This window comes from Perca fluviatilis, chromosome 7 (genome assembly GCF_010015445.1).
Source record: "Perca fluviatilis chromosome 7, GENO_Pfluv_1.0, whole genome shotgun sequence".
Taxonomy (NCBI): Eukaryota; Metazoa; Chordata; class Actinopteri; order Perciformes; family Percidae; genus Perca; species Perca fluviatilis.
Genome location: NC_053118.1, coordinates 36,872,148 through 36,895,202, shown reverse-complemented (window position 1 = coordinate 36,895,202; position 23,055 = coordinate 36,872,148). Strand labels below are relative to the sequence as shown.

General features: G+C 43.3%; 1 protein-coding gene across 1 annotated transcript in view; it reads left to right on the top strand.

Moving 5' to 3' along the window:
• The first annotated feature begins 564 nt into the window (after positions 1-564).
• The window catches only part of kiaa0319 (KIAA0319 ortholog), a 26,970-nt gene continuing 4,479 nt past the window's right edge, over positions 565-23,055 (top strand). The window contains exons 1-15 of the mRNA XM_039806173.1: positions 565-814; positions 2,502-2,575; positions 4,203-4,858; positions 6,322-6,472; positions 10,365-10,381; positions 11,112-11,166; positions 14,087-14,234; positions 14,351-14,499; positions 15,671-15,822; positions 16,145-16,282; positions 18,359-18,519; positions 19,026-19,162; positions 20,614-20,736; positions 21,772-21,862; positions 21,990-22,081. Coding sequence (XP_039662107.1) covers positions 2,515-2,575; positions 4,203-4,858; positions 6,322-6,472; positions 10,365-10,381; positions 11,112-11,166; positions 14,087-14,234; positions 14,351-14,499; positions 15,671-15,822; positions 16,145-16,282; positions 18,359-18,519; positions 19,026-19,162; positions 20,614-20,736; positions 21,772-21,862; positions 21,990-22,081 — 2,131 coding nt within the window. The 5' untranslated portion in view covers positions 565-814; positions 2,502-2,514. The remainder of the gene's footprint in view (positions 815-2,501; positions 2,576-4,202; positions 4,859-6,321; positions 6,473-10,364; positions 10,382-11,111; positions 11,167-14,086; positions 14,235-14,350; positions 14,500-15,670; positions 15,823-16,144; positions 16,283-18,358; positions 18,520-19,025; positions 19,163-20,613; positions 20,737-21,771; positions 21,863-21,989; positions 22,082-23,055) is intronic.

Sequence of the window (23,055 nt, the reverse complement as noted above, 5' to 3'; positions counted from 1 at the left end):
TAGCGCTTTACATGGTGGTACTCAAAGACACTTTACAGTTAAACAAGCATATTAAAAGCAATTAAAATCAATAAAACCAGTAACTATCAGGTGAGAAATGTAAGACTAGTGGATGTGGAAAGCTAATCTGAAGAGGTGTGTTTAGATTAGTGTTTTGAACGTGTCCAGGTCGGTACAGTCCCGGGGGTGTATGGGTAGGGAGTTCCAGAGGGAGGGGGCTGCAATGGTGAAAGGTAAAACAATAATGATACCATTTACACAGTGGGACCTATACCACAGCACAATGTTCCCTTTACTGGGTTCCTATTATATCTTTCAATGCAAAATAAATAACTAAAAAAATCATTCTTAAAAAAATGTATTGAAATCCATTATTTGTTGTATTTATTTCACATAAAATGAAAAAGAATAAAATACGATGATAATATTCTCTATTTTATATACTGATACATTCATAGTAAATGTTTTAGTTTTTATAAATAACGGGAGAAATAATTAACAACATCCGCAACCAAGAGCCAAAAGTGTCTCTACACTACGCCTGCGCAGTATAAGTCTGTGTTGACGTCGGCAGACTCGGCACGTGTAGCGGGTCTGATCTAGCATCTACCTCGTTGGGTGGGTTAGGTTAAGGAAAGGATGCTTTGGGGTTAAATCCTGGTCAAAATAGACCTTTTCTGGCAAGAAATTTGCCCTGAAGGCTATCTTCCATGTGCGTGACTAGACTCCATTATGTAACATGTAAGACTGACTGGGTCCTACGGGACTGTGGGGAACCAGTAAAGAGCCACTGAAGAACTGGGACCGCAACCAGGTGTGTAAACGTGTTCCTTGTTTTTATTTAGCGCGGACGCACCGGGGTTTTAACGATCAAACGGGACACCAACGACACGAGGAATGATTTAATTCGCTGTGGTTACATACGCCTTGTCGCCTTTTTTTCTTTCAGAGCGGAAACAAATATTTCAGTGTTTGTTGACAGACCATAGATTCTCATCCGACTGTTCGTTGTTAGCATACGTCATGTACACCAGACTCCGTTCACAAATCACCTAATTTTACCTTCTCTTGCAAGTCGAGATGTGGGAAACAGAAATTATTTAAAATTAGATTGCTATCCTTAATGGTCACTTTTTGGGTGCCGGATATTGCTATATGTCTCACCGTGCTGGATGGACGTCATTTCAACCAAATCTAAATTTAAAACCAGCTTACACTGCTAATATTTATCGGAGCGGTACGGCAGCTGGTATTAAGAAAAGACCTACTTCAAAAGTTGAACGTTTTAGGGGCAAGATGTGCTATTTAGTGTAATGTATTTAATCCGAATTTGAAAGTGGTATATACAAATACAAAAAACCTTTTCATTCAAATGTTATTAAATGTATGTCTCTATCCCTAAGCAAGGAAACATTAAATTTATAAAATTTTCAAGGGAGTTTTGGAGGCGAGGTATTTTAAGGAGATCATCATTTGGGTAGACATACACGACGGTTATGCGGTGTTTTCGTGTAAATAAATCAAGTGAAACTGTCTTATATGTGGTTATTGTCCGATTTTGCGATGTCAGAGGGATGAAGGTGCGTTTATTTTGGGTCAATAAGCAACGTGTTGTCTGTTGCCGGGCGGGGCTCCCGGTGGCGCTGTCCGTGGTGCTGAAACTAACCCTGCGCTGTCCGGGGTGCTGATACTAACTAACCAGGTGTTATAGTCATTTCTCTCTCTCTCTGTAGCATATAAGAAATATATACTATATATATATAGTATATATTTCTTATATGCTACATATATATATAGTATATATTTCTTATATGCTACATATATATATATATATATATATATATATATATATATATATATATATATATATATATTGTTTTAGCTCACGAAGTATGCAGTTAATACCTTCGTACTCACATAACCATTTAATTGTATAAAAATATTGTTGGATTTTTTTTTTTTTAAATGTACTTAGAGTAAAAGTTACCTAGTTTACTTTTTAACAGTGGGGGAGCGGAGGGGAGGGGATGGGGCTTAAAACTCAAGGGAAGAAAGCAACAATAATAGGACGGAATAGGCTATTATGCTGGGGAAAAAGGTGGTGAAAACACCACAAAAAGAGAGGCAAACGTCGGAAAAAGCGACAAAAAGTCGAAAGAAAAGATTTCTCCAGCTTTTGATTTGACTTTGTTGACAGATACTTTCTTTTTTTTACTCAGTAACAGATGTGATTTAAAATGTAACGAAGTAAAATACATCAAACAAAACAAACTGGAGTCAAAGTTAAGTAAAATTACAGATTCGCAAAAAAAAAAACTCCTCAATTACAGTAACGTTAGTATTTGTAATTTGTAACTTTCCACCTCTGGTAATGAGTTAAATCAGCCTAATTTATGTAACACTGTGTGGTATTGAACTGGTTTGCATGAAACAGGCTACATTTTAATGTTATTTTACCATGATGTTATTATCTTTTGATCTGGCTCTCTGATGTCTCCCAGTGAGAGTCCTGTGATGTTTTTCAGGCTGACCATGTGGGAGAAAACGTTTCTGCTGCTGCTTCACTGTGTGGAAGGTACAGACATCATGTTGTCATTTGAGTTGGAGGTTGTTCTCTGTTGATTTGAGTATTAGTAATAGAGCTCAACAGTGTGGTTTCCAGGAGTAAAAATCCCATTGATTTTCTCCATAAGGATTCTGATTATCAGCCATAACTGTCTTAACCAGCCGAGCAGACTGACCCCAAGCTACAAGGTTGTGAAAAGGGGGGTAAGCCCAATGGTCCCACAGCCCTATGGTCCCACAGCCCAATGGACCCACAGCCCAATGGTCCCACAGCCCTATGGTCCCACAGCCCAATGGACCCACAGCCCAATGGACCCACAGCCCTATGGTCCCACAGCCCTATGGTCCCACAGCCCAATGGTCCCACAGCCCAATGGTCCCACAGCCCAATGGTCCCACAGCCCTATGGTCCCACAGCCCAATGGACCCACAGCCCTATGGTCCCACAGCCCTATGGTCCCACAGCAATTTTTAATTTAGAATACAAATTTTTCTTAAAATTAGGTCCTATGTTCCCACATTTCTAGGATATTTTCAAAATGAGGTCTTGTGTTCCTACATTTCCCTTCAATTTAAGCCCCCCTCCCAAAAATAAAAAAAAAAAAAATTAACATGGGAAAAATAGAAATTGACAAAAATTTTAAAAAAAAAACATGCCCTAAAAATCTTACTAGAATCCTATGAAATATACCTTAAAAAAACAATTAACAACCACCAAGTACATCTATTCTCCTTTTACAAAAGTTTTTTACCGAATCAAATGTTTTGTGGTCACGATTCATCTCGTAGCTGATTGGCTCAGTTCCAGACTTAAAACTCTTTATATCAGCATTGTTTTGAAACCTCAATGGAATAATTCAATGGGGAAAAACACTTCCGGAACCGGAGCCGTTAAACAACTGTTGATCTCTATAAACCAGAGTATTGTCAGAGCCTGTATACAGAGAGCCTGTTCACTCCCTATTAAGCCCCATTGTACTGAATTTGGTTGCAGTTCCACCAGAGTTCCACTGGGGGTGATCACGGTCCACTACAAAATGAATGGGAGTCTATGGAGCTAGACGGCTAAATTTGTCTCTTTCGTTTGATTGTCGTTGAGAAATCTCAGATTTGATTCGACTTTCAACATGGATTATAGGTCAAAAGTTGAATGAACGAGTACTTATGTCCTTTTGATTTCTTACAGGTTGAGTCGTTGTTAGCCATAACATGCTAGCATTCTGCTAATGAATGCTGATTGGTCAGTGACGGACTGATTACGACCAGAGATCCCGCTTGATGGCATCCACATTCTCTGAAGTGATTCAGAGCTTGCTGTAAAGCAGTATCTCTGGCCGTATATGTGTATGACGTCATTAACATTTTAAAAGGCTAAAATCTAACACCCAGCAGTGTGTATTTTCTTATCCTCCCCTTTCAAATGCAACATTCAAATTACTAAACAAAAAAATTATAACCTGAGAAAAGTGGATTTTGAGGGGTATAGCTCCATAGACCTCCATTCATTCTGCACTGGCCCGTGAGCGCCCCCATGTGGAACCAGACTGGACCTGCAACCAGTTCAGAAGCCAGGAGTTTTCCCGAGAGTGGAAGTTCTCCCCTTATTAGACATTCTTCGGTATTGTGTTGCGTTGCAGCTGTCGTTGCGTCTCAGTGCTGGCAGGGGGCGACCTTCTCCGAGGCGGTGGTGTCTCCGGCGGTGGAGAGCAGCGGTATCCTGCGGGTCCCCGGCGTGTCGTCTCTGCCGCAGTGCGTGGCGGCGTGCTGCGACCTGCCGGGTTACGACCTGGCCTGGATGTTCGAGGGCCGCTGCTACATCCTGAGCTGCCAGCAGAGGGAGAGCTGCCAGCCCCGAAAGAGACCCGGCGCCGAATCCTTCCTCGCCTTCCTGCGGAGAGAGTCGCCGCAGACGCTGGTGCTGCAGTCTCTGGTGAGGGGAGAGCCGTACGCCAGCCGCTGGAGGTCCCTCTTGCGGCCCTCCGAGGCCCCCGGAGACCTGGAGGCCCTGAAGGACCTCGCCCTGTTCGACGGGCCCCGGCAGGACTTTTCCGATCCAGGCATGCTGGATTTGGAGTATCCAGAGGGGAGCCAGAAGGAGGCTGTGATGACGACCATTCAGCCGCCCTTAAAGGGAAGAGACGGGTACAACCAATCAGAGGCAGAGGATAGTCCAGAGAGGGGGCTGACAGAGAGCAGCGTGGCCCAGAATAGAGCCTCCTCTGTGGGGAACATCAGTCAGGGAGACGAGGGCAAAACCGGGAGACCAACTGATCCTGCTGCTGCAGAGCACACAGTGAGTGATTAAGTTATTCAGGTTAATGAGGCTAATGAGGATATTACAGCACTCCAACAAGTGCACATAATGGGGCTATTAAAGGACTGAGATTAAATCCTTAAATTGGTTTTATTTTTAAGAAATTGTTTAACTTTTGTTTTTATTTATGTTTACTGCAGATCAACATTGCACTGGTTCATACAAGCAGCATTGTTTTTTCCATTTTCTTATTCATACAATAACAACAATACAACAGCAACCAAGAACATACAATTGCATTTATTTGGCGGATTCCAAACATCAATGGTGAGGCACGGTAGCAAATAGCAAGACTTATGTTAAAGTGCTCATATTATGCTCATTTTCAGGTTCATAATTGTATTTAGAGGTCATATCGGAATAGGTGTATGTGGTTTTATTTTCAAAAAACACCATATTTTTGTTGTACTGCACATTCTCCTCTTTTCACCCTGTGTGTTGAGCTCTCTGTTTTAGCTACAGAGTGAGACATCTCACTTCTGTTCCATCTTTGTTGGGAGTTGCACATGCTCAGTACCTAGGTAAGGACTACTAGCCAGTCAGAAGCAGAGTATGAGGGCGTACCCTGACAGTAGCTAGGTAAGGACTACTAACCAGTCAGAAGCAGAGTATGAGGGCGTGCCCTGACAGTACCTAGGTAAGGACTACTAGCCAGTCAGAAGCAGAGTATGAGGGCGTGCCCTGACAGTACATAGGTAAGGACTACTAGCCAGTCAGAAGCAGAGAATGAGGGTGTGCCCTGACAGTACCTAGGTAAGGACTACTAGCCAGTCAGAAGCAGAGTATGAGGGTGTGCCCTGACAGTACCTAGGTAAGGACTACTAGCCAGTCAGAAGCAGAGTATGAGGGCGTGCCCTGACAGTACCTAGGTAAGGACTACTAGCCAGTCAGAAGCAGAGTATGAGGGCGTGCCACGCTAGCAGCTAGGTGAGCATTATAACGTGTGTTCCAAAGTGACCACGTCTGTCTCTGAAGTAAAGGCTGGACTACAATAGAGCTGTTTGGAGCAGTTGGTGAACAGTGTTTTCTGTTGGAGATGGTAAGTCCCTTTGGGGGGGACTTTGGGCTTTTTCACTTTCTAAACCTATATCATGCACAACAAAAGATATATAATGAGCACTTGAAGAAACTAAAGAGCAAACCAGGAGTCAAAAAGAGGAGAGTAAAATTTCCTTTCAAACTACCACTATTACAGTATTAATATATGTGACCTCTCATCCCACACCTTCTTCCCTCAGCTCCCTTAAATCTTTCTAAACTGGTGCCCATGCCCTAGCAAACCCACCATGTTCAACATTTTTCTTTAAATATTCTTTTTTCGTTTAATGGATGTCACGTCTGTGTGTTCAGTACAGAGAGGGAGTCGTAGACCTAGTTAGCCTAGCTTAGCACAAAGACTCTGTTAATGACTCATGTTTTATTTTTTTTAATTGTTTTTACAGACCGAGCCACAAGGCGGCGCTGATGCCACATCACTGACACTCTCACTGCTACAGAAACCAACAGCTGTCTCCACCCAACAACACCATATAAGGACTTCCCTTCCCACCCCTGCCACGCCCCATTGGCCCACCAGCACGCCCACACAGCCAGGTACACCTTACAGTACGATGTCAAGTGTAACAACCACATTCAAAACTTTAATTACTTAAAACTTTAATTAATATGATATTAATCATAAAGTATTATTTGAAAATGTCTGACTTTGGCGCCCACCAGTGGATGAATCAAAGAAAAGACCCAGAAGTGAATTGCAATTTCTTAAAGCAACTAAAGAACTTTTCCCGCTTTGGTCCCCCTACAGGTTGGAAGTGGAATTGTCCGTTACCGCTGTCGTAATGTCTCATTATGTCTCATTGTGTCTCATTGTGTCTCATTAGGTCTCATTGTGTCTCATTAGGTCTCATTGTGTCTCATTAGGTCTCATTAGGTCTCATTATGTCTCATTGTGTCTCATTGTGTCTCATTAAGTCTCATTGTGTCTCATTAAGTCTCATTGTGTCTCATTAGTCAGGGCTTGACATTAACTTTTTGAGGCACTTGTCCTTCGGACAAGTACATTTACGTTTCACTTGTCCATGAACAAAAGTCACTTGTCCGGGTAAAGATTCATCATTTTATAAAAAAAATTTGTGTTTTGCTAATGCAGAATTTGAAGAAACCATTGAAAGCATCCAAACCCTATCAACATTAATACAATTCAGTTTAAACAGTAGAAACAAATGTGTCCCAACAATAGATTTCCCCTTCAACAAGAAAAAAGGATCTGCAGACTCCATAATACAAAGTAATATGTTGCACGCCGGTGTGCAGAAGTTAATATATTGAGATTCTAAGTGAATATTTTAAAGTTTCTCATTACTTTCAGATTCCTAGTCAATATTCTAAGTTACTATGTCAATATATTGAGATATTTTGAGATATTGAGTCAATATATTGAGATTGTAAGTCAATATTTTGAATGTTCTCATTGCTTTGAGATTCTTAGTCAATATTCTGAGTTACTAAGTCAATATATTGAGATACTGAACCAATATGTTGAGTTACTAAGTCAATATATTATGATACTAAGCCAATATATTGAGATTAAGTCAATATTTTATAGTTTCTCATTGCTTTGATATTCTTTGTTTATATTCTGAGATACTGAGACAATATATTGAGATACTAATTCAATATTTTGACCAGAGGTAGTGGTGACTTGAACTTATACTATATCTAAAATAATTTTGTAGACATAACAATGGATTTTGCCACTAAATGTTGGTGTCAACGTGTTTTTTTTTTCTTTCTACAATTTCACTTACCAAGGGATCCTTTAAAAAGGTGTAGCTACTTTACAGTTGATTATTACCTGATATTTAATCCGCTACAAACAAGTAGCGGGAGCAGCTAGTAACGTTACGCAGGCAGAGAGCCGCCGCCAAGAGTCAAATTAACTTCATGCTTCATCCGCACAAAGCACACTTCTATCGCCACGAGTGACAGCTTAATTCGGCTCGTTTTCTGTGAACGATGTGGGACCGGGTAACGTTAAAGCCGTAGTTAGCATGCTAACGTTAGCTTGTTGGTTCCGCGGTGCTTTCACGCTGTATCGCTTACGGAGAAGGAGCTGAACAGTGGGCTGGGTCTAACGTCAGCGGGTCGGCTCTCTCCGCTGCCTGCTGGGTCTAACGTTAGTTAATGTATTTGTTTCAAATCGGTAAAGTAAAAATCTGTAACATAAACGGAATGAGTGACACATAATAACGTATATAATGCTTCATCCACACAAAGCTCATTGCTATCGCCACGCAGTGACTTCTGTTTTCAGCTTGTTTTCTGTGAACAATGTGGCGGGGAGGTAACGTTAAGGTGGAGTTAAGAAGCTAACACCGGCTAGCTCGCCCGCGCTTTCGCTGCTGCTTTCGCGGAGAATGCGCTGAACAGCGGGCTGGGTCTAACGTTAGCGGCCCGCCGACCCGCTGCCCGGGATTGTGGTGTAAAATATGTATTTGTTTCAATTCTGTAACATTGACGAAATGAGTGGCACATAACGTGAACTAACATGGCATTTTGTTTTGTTTGAGTTTTAACTTGTCCAGTGGGGCAAGTAAATTTCTCTTCCACTTGTCCTACAAAAAATCCACTTGTAGCGGACAAGCCTTAATGTCGAGCCCTGCATTAGGTCTTATTGTGTCTCATTATGTCTCATTGGAACTACAGATCCACTACCCGATCTGGGTAAACTTGAATAGTGCGGTTATAGCCGACAGAGGGCCGCAAAGCGAATGCAGAAGTGCCGTTCACCCTGTTACGAGTTGATGGACCACTTAAACAATTTTGGAAACATTATTTTAAGGTACATTATTTTGCTGCAAGTTTGCCAGATCAGGTAGCAGATCTGTAGTTCCAATGAGACATACGAATAATGGTAATGGTAACGTAATAGACAATTCCACTTCCAACCTGTAGGGGGAACAAAGAGGAAAAGTTCTCTAGTGTTGCTTTAAAGCACATGTGTCAAACTCAAGGCCCGCGGGCCTAACCCGGCCCCTGGCAGGTTTTGATCCGGCCCGCATATCAATTTTAGGTTCACGATAAATGTTGGCCCGACTAGTTGTGCACCCAAAAAAAAAAGACAGGAAACTACGCGATACTTAGAGCAGAATTTGGCAGATTTGACGACTTTGAGACTCCCAGAAAGCCCTTAAAGCTGGGAAACAGGTTGCTGTGAGTCGACTTTTAAAATGTAATCTTTGTTTTGCTTGATTTGCTAAATTCTCAGATTTCTAAGGCACTATTTGCTGCCTTTTTTTAGGGCTCTATGTGGACCAAACTGTAAGTGAGAAGACGATATGAGACGTGGAGTAATACAGTCAAAAGATATGACTTTTTCAAAATAAAAGCATGAAAATAAAGTCTACATGTCTGGCCCTTTATGCGATTCTACTTTTCCAGTGTGGCCCTCTGGGAAGTTGAGTTTCACACCCCTGCTTTAAAGCAACACAATTTGAAAAAATAATACACACCGAATCACATGGCTAAAACACAACAATCACTGACCGGGTAGATAAATGGCCAGATAAATGGATAAATGACAACAGAAAGGATATTTCTGTTGTCATTTTCAGCCGTAACTGTAACGTTTAAAGATATCTAGTTAAACACAGAGGTCTGACCAATCCGTGGTCTCCGCTGTGATTACCATCTGTCCCGTGAAGCTTTGCTAGCGTCTCTGCTACATGGTGTGGGTGGTGTCATGTCCTTTAGTCTGCGGCCCAACAGGTACATTAGCTCTCCAAGCTAACGGGAGTCAAAGTGATGACATATGAAAGCATCAAATGTGCAATTTAGATGGAGGAGATGAGTATGTCCGGTCCTCGTCCCCGTTTGCTCAGCGGCGATAGATCGTCTGTACGGGACGCAGGAGGTTTCCACCCAGAGGTTATTAGAAACAAAGATCGGGATCGGATCTAAAAGCAGTTCTCTTCTTTTTCTCCCAAGTCTCCAGCTGACCTAAAACAGGTGTTTCTTCCTTCCTTCACCTGCAGACCCAACCCCGGGGGGGCCCCCCAAACCCCCCAAAGCGCCACACCCCCAAAAAAAAAAAAACCACCCCTCCCCCCCCCCCCCCCCACCCAAAACACCAAAAAACCCCACCAAAACAAAAAAAAAAAAACACACACACACCAACAACACAACCAAACACCACCCACACAACAACAACCCCCCACCCCCCCCCCCCCCCCCCCTTAAAAAAAAACACACACACAAACACACACACACCTCACTCTGCTCTCTCTCTCTCTCACACACACACACACTCTCACTTTCTCTCTCTCTCACACACACACTCTCTCTTTCTCACTCACACACTCTCTCTCTCCCACACACACTCTCTTTCTCACTCACTCTCTCTCTCACACACACACACACACTCTCTCTCCTCACGCGCACACACACTCCCCCTTCTCACTCACTTTCTCTCACTCTCTCTTTACAGGCCCGCCCATGCACACTGTGCACACACACACACACACACTCTCTCACTCACACTCTCTCTCTCACTCTCTCTCTCTCACACTGACACACACACTTCACTCTCTCTCACACACACACACTCTCACTTTCTCTCTCACACACACACACACACACACTCTCTCTCTCACACACACTCTCTCTCTTTCTCACTCTCACACTCTCCCACACACACACACACACTCTCTCTCTCTCACAGCTCAGACACAAACGCTTCTCTCTCACTCACACTCTCTCACTTACACACACACACACTCTCTCTCCTCACGCCAAGACACACACGCCTCCTCACTCACACTCTCACTTCTCTCTCATACAGGCTGACACACACACACACACACACACACACACACACACACTCACTCACTCTCTCTCTCTCTCTCACATTCTCACATACACACACACTCTCTCTCTCACACACACACACACACACACTATCTCTCTCTCACATTCTCACATACACACACTCTCTCTCTCTCTATCTCTCTCACACACACACACACACACACACACACACACACACACACACACACACACACACAGCTGAAACATCTGCAGCTTCCGGTTGGGTCTGGTGAAACTGACATTATGTGTGTAATTTGTGATGCTCCACAGACATGCTGAAGGTGCTCCAGTCAGCAGCCACAGCCAGCCCCCCCCAGCCCCCGGACAGAACCGTGACGTCTGACCACATCGCCCCCGCGGCTCCCAGCACCAACCCTCCAACCGTGACCACGCCCACCGCTACGCCCACCGCGCAGAGTCCGGTAAAGTTCCACATGAAGCAGGGAAACCTCGGAGATTAGCAGGAGCATATTTAGTTCAGTTTATTTGGAACAGGTTATAAAAAGAAATAGATCAAATATAAATGACAACATGTACATCTCAGCACAAGCAAGCAAAATACTCAGCAACAGATCATTCAGAATGATTGTAAATGATTCAAATAAGGATTCTCATCTTCAGAAAGGAGTAGGAAGAAGTTAAAAAAACTTTTCTGGTCCTACCCCCTTTTTCTACTTTTGTAAAAACAATCTCAAAGGCTTCACCCATTTATATATGTAGGAATACACATAGTACATGCATATATACATACTTACACGCACATATACACATATAAACATATACACATGCATACACATACACACATGCATACACATACACACATGCTTCCCCTATATATACATATACACATACATGCATATATACACATGCATACACATACACACATACATACACATGCATACACATGCCAACACATACACACATGCATACACATACACACATGCATACACATACACACATACTTAAACACACATGCATATACACATGCATACACACACACATAGCCCCTTATACATATACACATACATCAAAACACATGCATCACATACACACACATACACACATACACATCAACACATACACACAACACACATACACACACTACACATACACACAACTATACACATACAGCATACACATAACACAACACACACATACACAACAAACACATAACACATACACACACCACATCAACACAAACACCATACAACACATACACAAACATATACACAGTATACACATAACACATACACACAGCATACACAGCTAACACATACACACATCATACACACAACACACACATATATACACATATACATATACTTATATAACATATACATATACAGTATATACAACGCACATATCACATGCATCACATAGACACACATACGAAATACACATATACATGCTAGGTAGAAAAGAGGGCTCCTTTGACTTTCGATTCACATGCCTCAAACATAAAGAAAAAAATTAGAAGAAAACAAAATACACAATAGTGAAGTAACGAAAAGATACAAACCTTTAAACAAAAAAAACAAATATATAAAATTATAGCCCCCAACCCACCTCCCATACAGGAAGAATAGCTAGTACAAGAGCCCATCCTCCTCAAAACATCTCATGAGGTTGGATGGAGAGTTGTGAACAGCAGTAGTTCTTTCCACAATTCTAGATTGATAGTTGGACTTGACTTGGCCATTCCAACACCTGGATATGTTTATTTGTGAACCATTCCATTGTAGATTTTGCTTTATGTTTGATCATTATCTTGTTGGAAACAAATCTCCGTCCCAGTCTCAGGTCTTTTGCAGACTCCATCAGTTTTCTTCCAGAATGGTCTGTATTTGGCTCCATCCATCTTCCCATCAATTTTAACCATCTTCCCTGTCCCTGCTGAAGAAAAGCAGGCCCAAACCATGATGCTGCCACCACCATGTTTGACGAGTGGGGATGGTGTGTTCAGGGTGATGAGCTGTGTTGCTTTCGCCAAACATAACGTTTTGCATTGTTGCCAAAAAGTTTGATTTTGGTTTCATCTGACCACAGCACCTTCTTCCACATGTTTGGTGTGTCTCCCAGGTGGCTTTTGGCAAACTTTAAAACAACACTTTTATGGAAATCTTTAAGAAAATGGCTTTCTTCTTGCCACTCTTCCATAAAGGCCCAGATTTGTGCAGTATACTGACTGATTGTTGTCCATGGACATGAGTCTCCCGCCTCAGCTGTAGATCTGTGCAGTTCATCCAGAGTGATCATGGGCCTCTTGGCTGCATCTCTGATCAGTCTTCTCATTGTATGAGCTGAAAGTTTAGAGGGACGGCCGGGTCCCCGTAAGATTTGTAGTGGTCTGATACTCCTTCCATTTTCAATATTATCGCTTGCACAGTGCTCCTTGGGATGTTTAAAGCTTGGGAATTTTTGTATCCAATCCGGCTTTAAACTTCTCCGCAACAGTATCTCGGACCTGCCTGGTGTGTTCCTTGTTCTTCATGATGCTCTCTGCGCTTTACACGGACCTCTGAGACTATCGACAGAGAGGTGCATTTATACTGAGACTTGATTACACACAGCTGGATTCTATTTATCATCATTAGTCATTTAGGTCAACATTGGATCATTCAAGAGATCCTCACTGAACTTCTGGAGAGAGTTTGCTGCACTGAAAGTAAAGGGGCTGGAATAATTTTAACTTGCGCCCACTTTTTCAGTTTTTATTTGTTAAAAAGTTTGAAATAGCCAATGAATTTCGTTCCACTTCATAATTGGGACCCACTTGTTGTTGATTCTTTACAAAAAATTACAGTTTTATATCTTTATGTTTGAGGCCTGAAATGTGGCAAAAGGTCGAAACGTTCAAGGGGGCCGAATACTTTCGCAAGGCACTGTACATACTTACACGCACATATACACATACATGCATATATACATACTTACACGCACATATACACATGCATACACATATACACATACATGCATATATACACATGCATACCCATACACACATGCATACACATACACACACATACATACACATATACACATGCATACACATACATACATGCATACACACATATACACATACATGCATATATAAATACTTACACGCACATATACACATGCATACACATACATACATACACATATACACATGCATATACATAAACACATGCATAAATATGTACACATGCATACACATATATACATTTTTTTCTTTTCCAGCTATCACCTACCAGTGTGTTTCAAGTCTATAGGCAGCTAAAAATAAAGAAATACTGCAGAAATACAGCAGTGGATGTCTCCATGTTTCTTATACTCCTTTTATCCCCCCCTCTCTTTGTTCAGAATCAGAGGCCGGAGGGTCAAACCGTGGCCCAGTGGCCGTCGTGGGTCCTGACAGGAAGTTGCTTCTCCCGGTGAGCAACTTGTCACTCGACGGCAGCGGAAGCAGCGGCGACCGCGGCATCGCCAGCTACCACTGGGACGCCATCAGGTAGGAAACGGTCCTCGTGTTTCAGACGCGCCTTGCTGTTCGATGTTCTAACCACGATTTAATAACTCTTAGCTCTTTCACCTGTGGGGTTTTTTCTCCGTCACGTTTTTTTGCAGCGGCCCGCTGGGTTTAAAGCTGGAGGGAGCAGACCAGGCGGTAGCCATGGCGACAGGCCTTCGGGTTGGACGCTACACCTTCAGACTGACTGTGTGTGACCGGCAGGGGGCGACAGACAGCGCCACGCTGACTGTCAGGGTGCAGGAAGGTCAGAGGGTTCAGGGTTCAACGCTACTGGCCCAAAGTCAATTTGTTTTTTACAATTTTGTGGAAAAATGTAAAAAATAAATAAATAAATAAAACAATTACACCCAACAATTTTCATTGAAAAATATTAAAATTTAAACAATTAAAATGATTATAGTGTGATTTTTGCGAGGATCTATACCAAACTAATAATGATTTAGATTGTAGGATACGATTTGTAGGCCGGGATGTCTCTGCAGCACCACAATACTTTATTTAGAATGGTTTGACACATATTTTGCCATTAACAAATATTGCCCGATTTGGATATTGCACTATTCCAAATTGCGATTTCGATAAAATTGCGATTAATTGTGCCGCGCCTAGTTGCAAACCGCTCGTATTTGCCGCTTTGCGCTGCGCTCAAAGTTCAAATTATTTCAACTTTTGACCTAGTTGCAGCTGACCTTTCGAAATCGCAAACCAATGAGATAACAGCATGTTGTTACCTAGCAACGGGAAATGGCTTCCTTGCCACCCTTGATGACATTTACCTGCGCTGCGCTTCACTCTCTGCGCTCTATGTAGCGGCGCGCAGAGAGCAAATCACAGCTTAAATAATTAGGGTCCACAGAGCTGGCCGTAGGCAAGATATCAGCTGTTTTTGTCGGGTTTTTTTGTGGTTTTTGGTGCTTTTCCCTACATTTATATCGCTTTTTGTTGATGTTTTTTCTTCGCACTTTCCCTATTGTTTTAGTTTTTTTTTTTTGTGGTTTTTGAAACTTTTTTTGTTATTTTTATCACTTTTTCCGATTATTTTTTCTTATTTTTTACTTTTCTTTACTCATTGCGCCCATGGCATTTGCCTATACTGTCTTTGCCACCGGCCGGCCCTGAAGTGATAATATGTAACTTTTCCACGTCAAAATGTCTTAAAATGACTCAACCTATGTTCTATACGTTGCTGAGTTGTGTACCCATACTTACATTATCCCAAATGTGTCCTACATTGTCTGCGACTTGGATATTGCACTAGTCCATATAGGGATTTCAATAAGATTGCGATTCATTGTGCAGCCCTAATTGTATGTTTCATCAGTCATGAAAATAATGTTTTTTTTACAACCCTAAAGAACCAGAACTGACCTTTAGTGCCACATGTGCCATGTTAACTCTTACGTTTCCTCCTGCAGCCCTAAGTCTTCCTCCTGTCGCTCACGCCAGCGGCAGCCACACTCTCTCTCTGCCCAACAACTCTCTGGTGCTCCGGGGCTCCATAACCAACGGAGACCAGGCCGAGGTGCGCTACCTGTGGGTCCGAGACAACCAGAGTCCTGCTGCCGGGGTCAGTACACACCTTCTGACACCGAAGACAAGAGGAGAGATTTAGAGAACATTTATTAGATTAGCGTGACTCTGATTAGATAAAAGTAGATTAGAGTTTTATCACAATACGATATTATATTGATTCTTTGGACAATAATGTGGTAGTTGCTTTAGTAAGGCTCCTGTGATGCATCTGTGTGTGTGTGTGTTTGTGTGTGTATATGTGTGTGTGTCTGTGCGTCTATATGTGTGTATATGTGTGTATCTGTGTGTGTGTGTTTGTGTGTATATGCGTGTATCTGTGTGTGTGTGTGTGTGTTTGTGTGCATGTGTGTGTGCAGGACGTGCTGTACGGCTCAGAGACTCAGGCCTCCCTGTACCTGGCCAACCTGGTGGAGGGCACCTACCTGTTCCAGCTTAGGGTGACCGACGCTCAGGGGCGCTCCAGCTCCGCCACCGGCACCGTGGAGGTCCGGCCAGGTAGGTTTTCACGAGGTCTTAAAGGCCCTGAGCACCCACACAGGTGTTTTGAGTAACGTAGTGACCTTAACGTAGTGACCGTAACGTAGTGACCGTACTGTAGTGACCGTAATGTAGTGACCGTACCGTAGTGACCGTACCGTAGTGACAGTAACGTAGTGACCGTAATGTAGTGACCTTAATGTAGTGACTGTACCGTAGTGACCGTACCGTAGTGACCGTAACATAGTGACCGTACCGTAGTGACCGTACCATAGTGACCTTAACATAGTGACCGTACTGTAGTGAAAGTAACAGTGACCGTACTGTAGTGAAAGTAACAGTGACCATAATGTAGTGACCTTAACGTAGTGACCGTACCGTAGTGACCGTACCGTAGTGACCGTACCGTAGTGAAAGTAACGTAGTGAAAGTACCGTAGTGACCGTACCGTAGTGACCTTAATGTAGTGACATTAACGTAGTGACCTTAATGTAGTGACCGTAGAGTACCGTAACAAGTGACCTTAATGGTCGTACCGCATCGAAAGTGACCGTACCGTAGTGACCGTAATGTAGTGACCTTAATGTAGTGACCGTACCGTAGTGACCGTACCGTAGTGACCTTAACGTAGTGACCGTACCGTAGTGACCGTAACAAAGTCACCGTAACGTAGTGACCTTAACGTCGTGACCGTACCGTAGTGACCGTACCGTAGTGACTGTAATGTAGTGACCATACCGTAGTGACCTTAACGTTGTGACCTTAACGTAGTAACCGTGCCATTGTGACCGTAACGTAGTAACCGTGCCATTGTGACCGTAACGTAGTGACCTTAACGTAGTGACCGTACCATTGTGACCGTAACATAGTGACCGTACCGTAGTGACCTTAACGTAGTGACCTTAACGTAGTAACCGTACCATTGTGACCGTAACGTAGTGACCTTAACGTAGTGACCGTACCATTGTGACCGTAACGTAGTGACCGTAACGTAGTGACCTTAACGTAGTGACCGTACCATTGTGACCGTAACGTAGTGACCTTTAACGTGAAGTGACCTTTAACGCCGTGAAGCCGCATCGAAGTGACCGTACCGTAGTGACCTTAACGTAGTGACCTTAACGTAGTAACCGTACCATTGTGACCGTAACGTAGTGACCTTAACGTAGTGACCGTACCATTGTGACCGTAACATAGTGACCTTACCGTAGTGACCGTAACGTAGTGACCGTAACGTAGTGACCGTAACGTAGTGACCGTACCATTGTGACCGTAACGTAGTGACCTTAACGTAGTGACCTTAACGTAGTAACCGTACCATTGTGACCGTAACGTAGTGACTTTAACGTAGTGACCTTAACGTAGTGACCGTACCGTAGTGACCTTAACGTAGTGACCTTAACGTAGTGACCGTAACGTAGTGACCGTACCATTGTGACCGTAACATAGTGACGTAACATAGTGACCGTAACATAGACCGTACCATAGTGACCTTAACGTAGTGACCTTAATGAAGTGACCGTACCATTGTGACCGTAACGTAGTGACCTTAACGTAGTAACCGTACCATTGTGACCGTAACGTAGTGACTTTAACGTAGTGACCCAGCATGAAAGTGACCTTAACGTAGTGACCTTAACATAGTGACCGTACCGTAGTAACCTTAACGTAGTGACCGTACCGTAGTGACTGTAACGTAGTGACCTTAATGTAGTGACCTTAGTAGTGACCGTACCGTAGTGACCTTAATGTAGTGACCTTAATGTAGTGACCGTAACGTAGTAACCTTAACGTAGTGACCGTACCGTAGTGACCGTAACGTAGTAACCTTAACGTAGTGACCGTACCGTAGTGAAAGTAACGTAGTAACCTTAACGTAGTGACGTTAACGTAGTGACCGTACCGTAGTGACCTTAACGTAGTGACCGTACCGTAGTGAAAGTAACGTAGTAACCTTAACGTAGTGACGTTAACGTAGTGACCGTACCGTAGTGACCGTAACGTAGTAAAGTAACGTAGTAACCTTAACGTAGTGACGTTAACGTAGTGACCGTACCGTAGTGACCGTAACGTAGTGTCCCTGCTGTGTCTCCGTGCCGGATGGAGGCGACGCGGTGGAGCTGGAGATGCTGGTGGCGGTGTCCCAGGTCAGCGTGGCTCAGAGGGACACGGTGGTCCGACAGCTCGCCGCGCTGCTGCACGTCCTCGACGGCGACATCCAGGTCCAAGCGCTGCTGGGACACTCGCACCTCAGGTACCAGGACGCAATGACCAGCTGATCGCTCTCTTTTTAACAGTATTTTAATGTTTAATGTACATTCAACATACTGTAAAACTAATTAATTTAAATAAGAGCAAGAAAAGTATTCTGATTATTTAATAAGAAAACATTTAAAAGAAGTTTCTTAACCTAAAAGAAAAACTATTCAAGAAATTAAATCTGTTTTAAATACAGAAAATAAACTCTTTGATCAAGAAATGCTTCAACGTTTTAACATCTTTAAAGATATGAAGTCATGGATATGGTCTCTGTCTGTGTGTGTCTCTGTGTGTGTGTATGTCTGTGTGTGTGTGTGTGTGTGTGTGTGTGTGTGCACGTGTGCGTCCGTGCGTGTATGCGTCTGTGTGTGTGTGTGTGTCTGTGTGTGTGAGCGTGCGTTTGTGTCTGTGTGTGTGTGTGTGTGTGTGGCGCTGCGCGTGTTCTGTATATGTGTCTCTGTGTGTGTGTGTGTGTGTGTGTGTGTGTGTGTGTGCGCGCAGCACGGTGCTGCGGTTCTCGGTGCGGGGCCCCTCTGGGCCGACCCCCGGCTCCAGGCTGGTGGGTCTGCTGAGGAACCAGCTGCTCCGAGAGAAGAGCGACTACCTGCTGTTCAGAGTGCTGAGAGTCGACACCGTCCGTGAGTTCAAACACTGCAGACTTCTAGAAATCATCCAAATATTTAGCCATGACGTTGGAAATCTTTTAGACAACAGTAAGCTACGCTATCTGTACGTCAACACAACTCTTCCCGGTACTCCTCTCTCAAACTCTCACTAAACGTTTTCCTCGTAAAACACGCCTCTTTCAAAGTCCACAGAAACAAAATACTGTAAAACAAAAGCCATCTTGGTTCATCTTTCCACTGTTCCAACAATCACCACTCTGGTTTGGTTGAAATAAACCCTTAATTCACCCATTTACATGTGGAGATATGCTGGCTCTATACACGCTAAAAGTCCTGATTATTTACATGGAGTCTGGTGGAGATATGCTGGCTCTATACACGCTAAAAGTCCTGATTATTTACATGGAGTCTGGTGGAAATATGCTGGCCGTATATGCTACAAAGTCCTGATTATTTACATGGAGTCTGGTGGAGATATGCTGGCTCTATACACGCTAAAAGTCCTGATTATTTACATGGAGTCTGGTGGAGATATGCTGGCTCTATACACACTAAAAGTCCTAATTATTTACATGGAGTCTGGTGGAAATATGCTGGCTCTATACACACTAAAAGTCCTAATTATTTACATGGAGTCTGGTGGAGATATGCTGGCTCTATACATGCTAAAAGTCCTGATTATTTACATGGAGTCTGGTGGAAATATGCTGGCTCTATACACGCTAAAAGTCCTGATTATTTACATGGAGTCTGGTGGAGATATGCTGGCTCTATACACGCTAAAAGTCCTGATTATTTACATGGAGTCTGGTGGAGTTTGGTGATGGTGATTTCGGGGCTGTTTCATGTTAAACTAAAAGGATCTTACTCTTTATCTAAAAGGTCTATCTCTGTAGGGGTCCTTTCCATAATGTTGTCAGACACTTAGAATAATAATCTGAGTCTGTCAGCGGCAACAACAGAACTTTTAGTGGACGCTAACTAGGGCTGCACGATATGAGGAAATTATCTAATAGTGATTATTTTGACTGATATTGCGATTGCGATATGATTCACGATATTGGAGGGAATGATCATTTTTGTATCATTCTCATTTTCATTCAAATCTAAAAACTGAAAATGATTATAGTGTGATTTTTGTGAGGATCTGTACCAAACAATTTTCTTTTCTGTAGAGTAGGATCTGTAGGCCGGGATGTCTCTGCAGCACCCCAATACTTCATTCAGAATGGTTTGACACATATTTAGCCTTTAACAAAAATGGGGCCCCGCCTGCCATATTTGGATATTGCACTAGTCCATATTGCAATTTCGATAAAATTGCGATTAATTGTCCAGCCCTAACGTTAACTGATAGTGTGCATCTGCCCTGTAGGATGGCTGCAACAACAGCAGTCATTTTTTTCAGAACAAATTTTGAAATGGCATCTTACCATCATTTTTCTCTGTCCCGTTTTCTTCAGTGTGTTTGCTCCGCTGTTCGGGCCATGGTCAGTGTGATCCAATCACCAAGCAGTGTGCATGCGACCCCTTCTGGACGGAGAACCTGATTCGTCGTTACCTAGGCGACGGAGAGAGCAACTGTGGTAATTATAAGCTCTGATCATTGGCATCAGATTAAAATATCATGACTTACAAATCAGAAGTTCAAGGAAGAATGTAATAACAGAAAAAACTACATTTCCAAGAAATAATGACCCAAACTCCTGAACCAAGATACACAATAAATACTGATTTCTGAGTCGATAACATAAAAGTACTTTTTCATCAAAGATATTGCATGAATTTCAGCAAAGGTGTTTATTTTCAAACAGGCTTAGTGGCTTATATAATACCATTAAAGTATGGATTTAAATAGCAGAGGTATTTTGGGAGTCACAGGACAGTGTTTGACTGTCCCGGGACAGTGTTTGACTGTCCCGGGACAGTCATGGGAGTCACAGGACAGTGTCTGGGAGTCACAGGACAGTGTCTGGGAGTCACAGGACAGTGTCTGACTGTCCCGGGACAGTCATGGGAGTCACAGGACAGTGTCTGGGAGTCACAGGACAGTGTCTGACTGTCCCGGGACAGTCATGGGAGACTGTTCTGGGACAGTATCTGACATTTTTTCAAATACGGCGCACTATCGCTGCATAAATTGCTGATTTCCGCGCAAAATATGCGGGGCTTGCATGATTTCATAATCCCTGCATTTTTGTTGCAAAAAAGTAACATATCTTAGCAGAAAGTTGAAAAATGTTGCGTTTACTTCACACAAGAGCAGCCATTTTCCCCTGTTGCCATGGGAACGTTATGAAATGAACATCATGGAAGAGCAGGGTGTGGGGGGGGGGGGTTACTTTTTTTTCTCTTTTTCATCAAACTGCAGTTTTCATCGCATAAAATTGCATAAATATTCTGCATATTCCATCGCATTTTTTAAGAAAACGTGCCGCATAATCGAGGACTTTTGCCCGCACAATCACAGAAAAACTCGCATTTTTCTGGAAGGACAGGAAATAGATCGGATGAACAGTTTTTGAGATATCTGACAGACAGACGCGCACACAGACGGTCCTAGCTTTGTAGTTAGATGCATCAGGTTTTATGTAACTGTGGTGATTTGTTCTTCCTGTCAGAGTGGAGGGTGCTGTATGTCATCCTGACCAGCTTCATGCTCGTGGTCTTCATCCTGTCCGTCAGCTGGACCGTCATCTGCTGCTGCAAGAGGTGAACGCAGGTCCCCACACACGATACCGGTTCCAGATGTTTTGTCTTGTTCAAACCTGTTGTTGTCCTGATGGCGTCGCGGCGTCAATGTGTGTCTGAACGGCCCGTTTGTGTCTCCTGTGTTCAGGAGGAGACAGAACAAAGTGAGGAAGAAAACCAAATACACCATCCTGGACAACATGGACGAACAGGAGCGGGTGGAGCTCAGACCCAAATTCAGTGAGTCACTTTGATTATTCAGAGCGTCTTTGGTCCTGACTGACAGCTCAACGCAATGCTCAACGCAATGCAAAGACAGACAACAGGCCCTATCTTTCACCCGGCACAACGCAGCGCAAAGCCCAACGCAAGTGTCTTTGCTAGTTTAAGACCCACGCAGCTGTCGATTTCCCGCCCAGTGCCCGCGTCGTTTAAATAGCAAATGCACCTGCGCCCATCTGTGCGCCCACGGAGAGCCGGTCTTACAGGGAGGTGTGTTCAGGTGCATTCTGGGGCGTGCTGGTCTTACAGGGAGGTGTGTTCAGGTGCATTCTGGGAGTATTGCCATCTTGAGGCAGCGGGAAGTGATCGCGCCATTGACCAACAAAAACCTGGTCTAAAGTCAATAACGCAGCATTTCATTGTTATTTTAACAGCACATTAGTAAAATGTGTGTAATATTACGGTGTAAATCCTCCATCATAACAGCAATGCTCCAAGGTCCAAACGCGCCTGGCTTTTAAAGGGAATTGGAGATGATCTCTGATTGGTTGATTGCATGTTACGCCCAAAACACACCTCTGATTAATGAAGACACTAAGGACAACCCTTTAGGACCAGGCGCCCGGCGCACTGACCCTTTTTATTTCGTCGTCAAAATAGCAAAAGTGGATTTGGACACGCCCTAAACACTCCTGCACCAGGCGCTTCACACCGTGCGCTTAGATTGTTACAATAGGACCCACTGTGACCAAATACAGAAACATGCTGCAAGCAAAGAGTCTCTATAACTAAAGATAGCGCCAATGGTATGAATCACTACGCACTTCCTGTCTCCTAAATAGACGTGGCCTCGTTTAAAAGTGTAGTGAACGTATTACCATCCCACATATTTTTGAGCGTCACAACTCCCGCAAAATGACTTGTTGTTCTATCAGAATTTGATCCATTCGGTCTGGAAAGTCTAGCAGAGCCAGGCGATCGTTTAACAACCA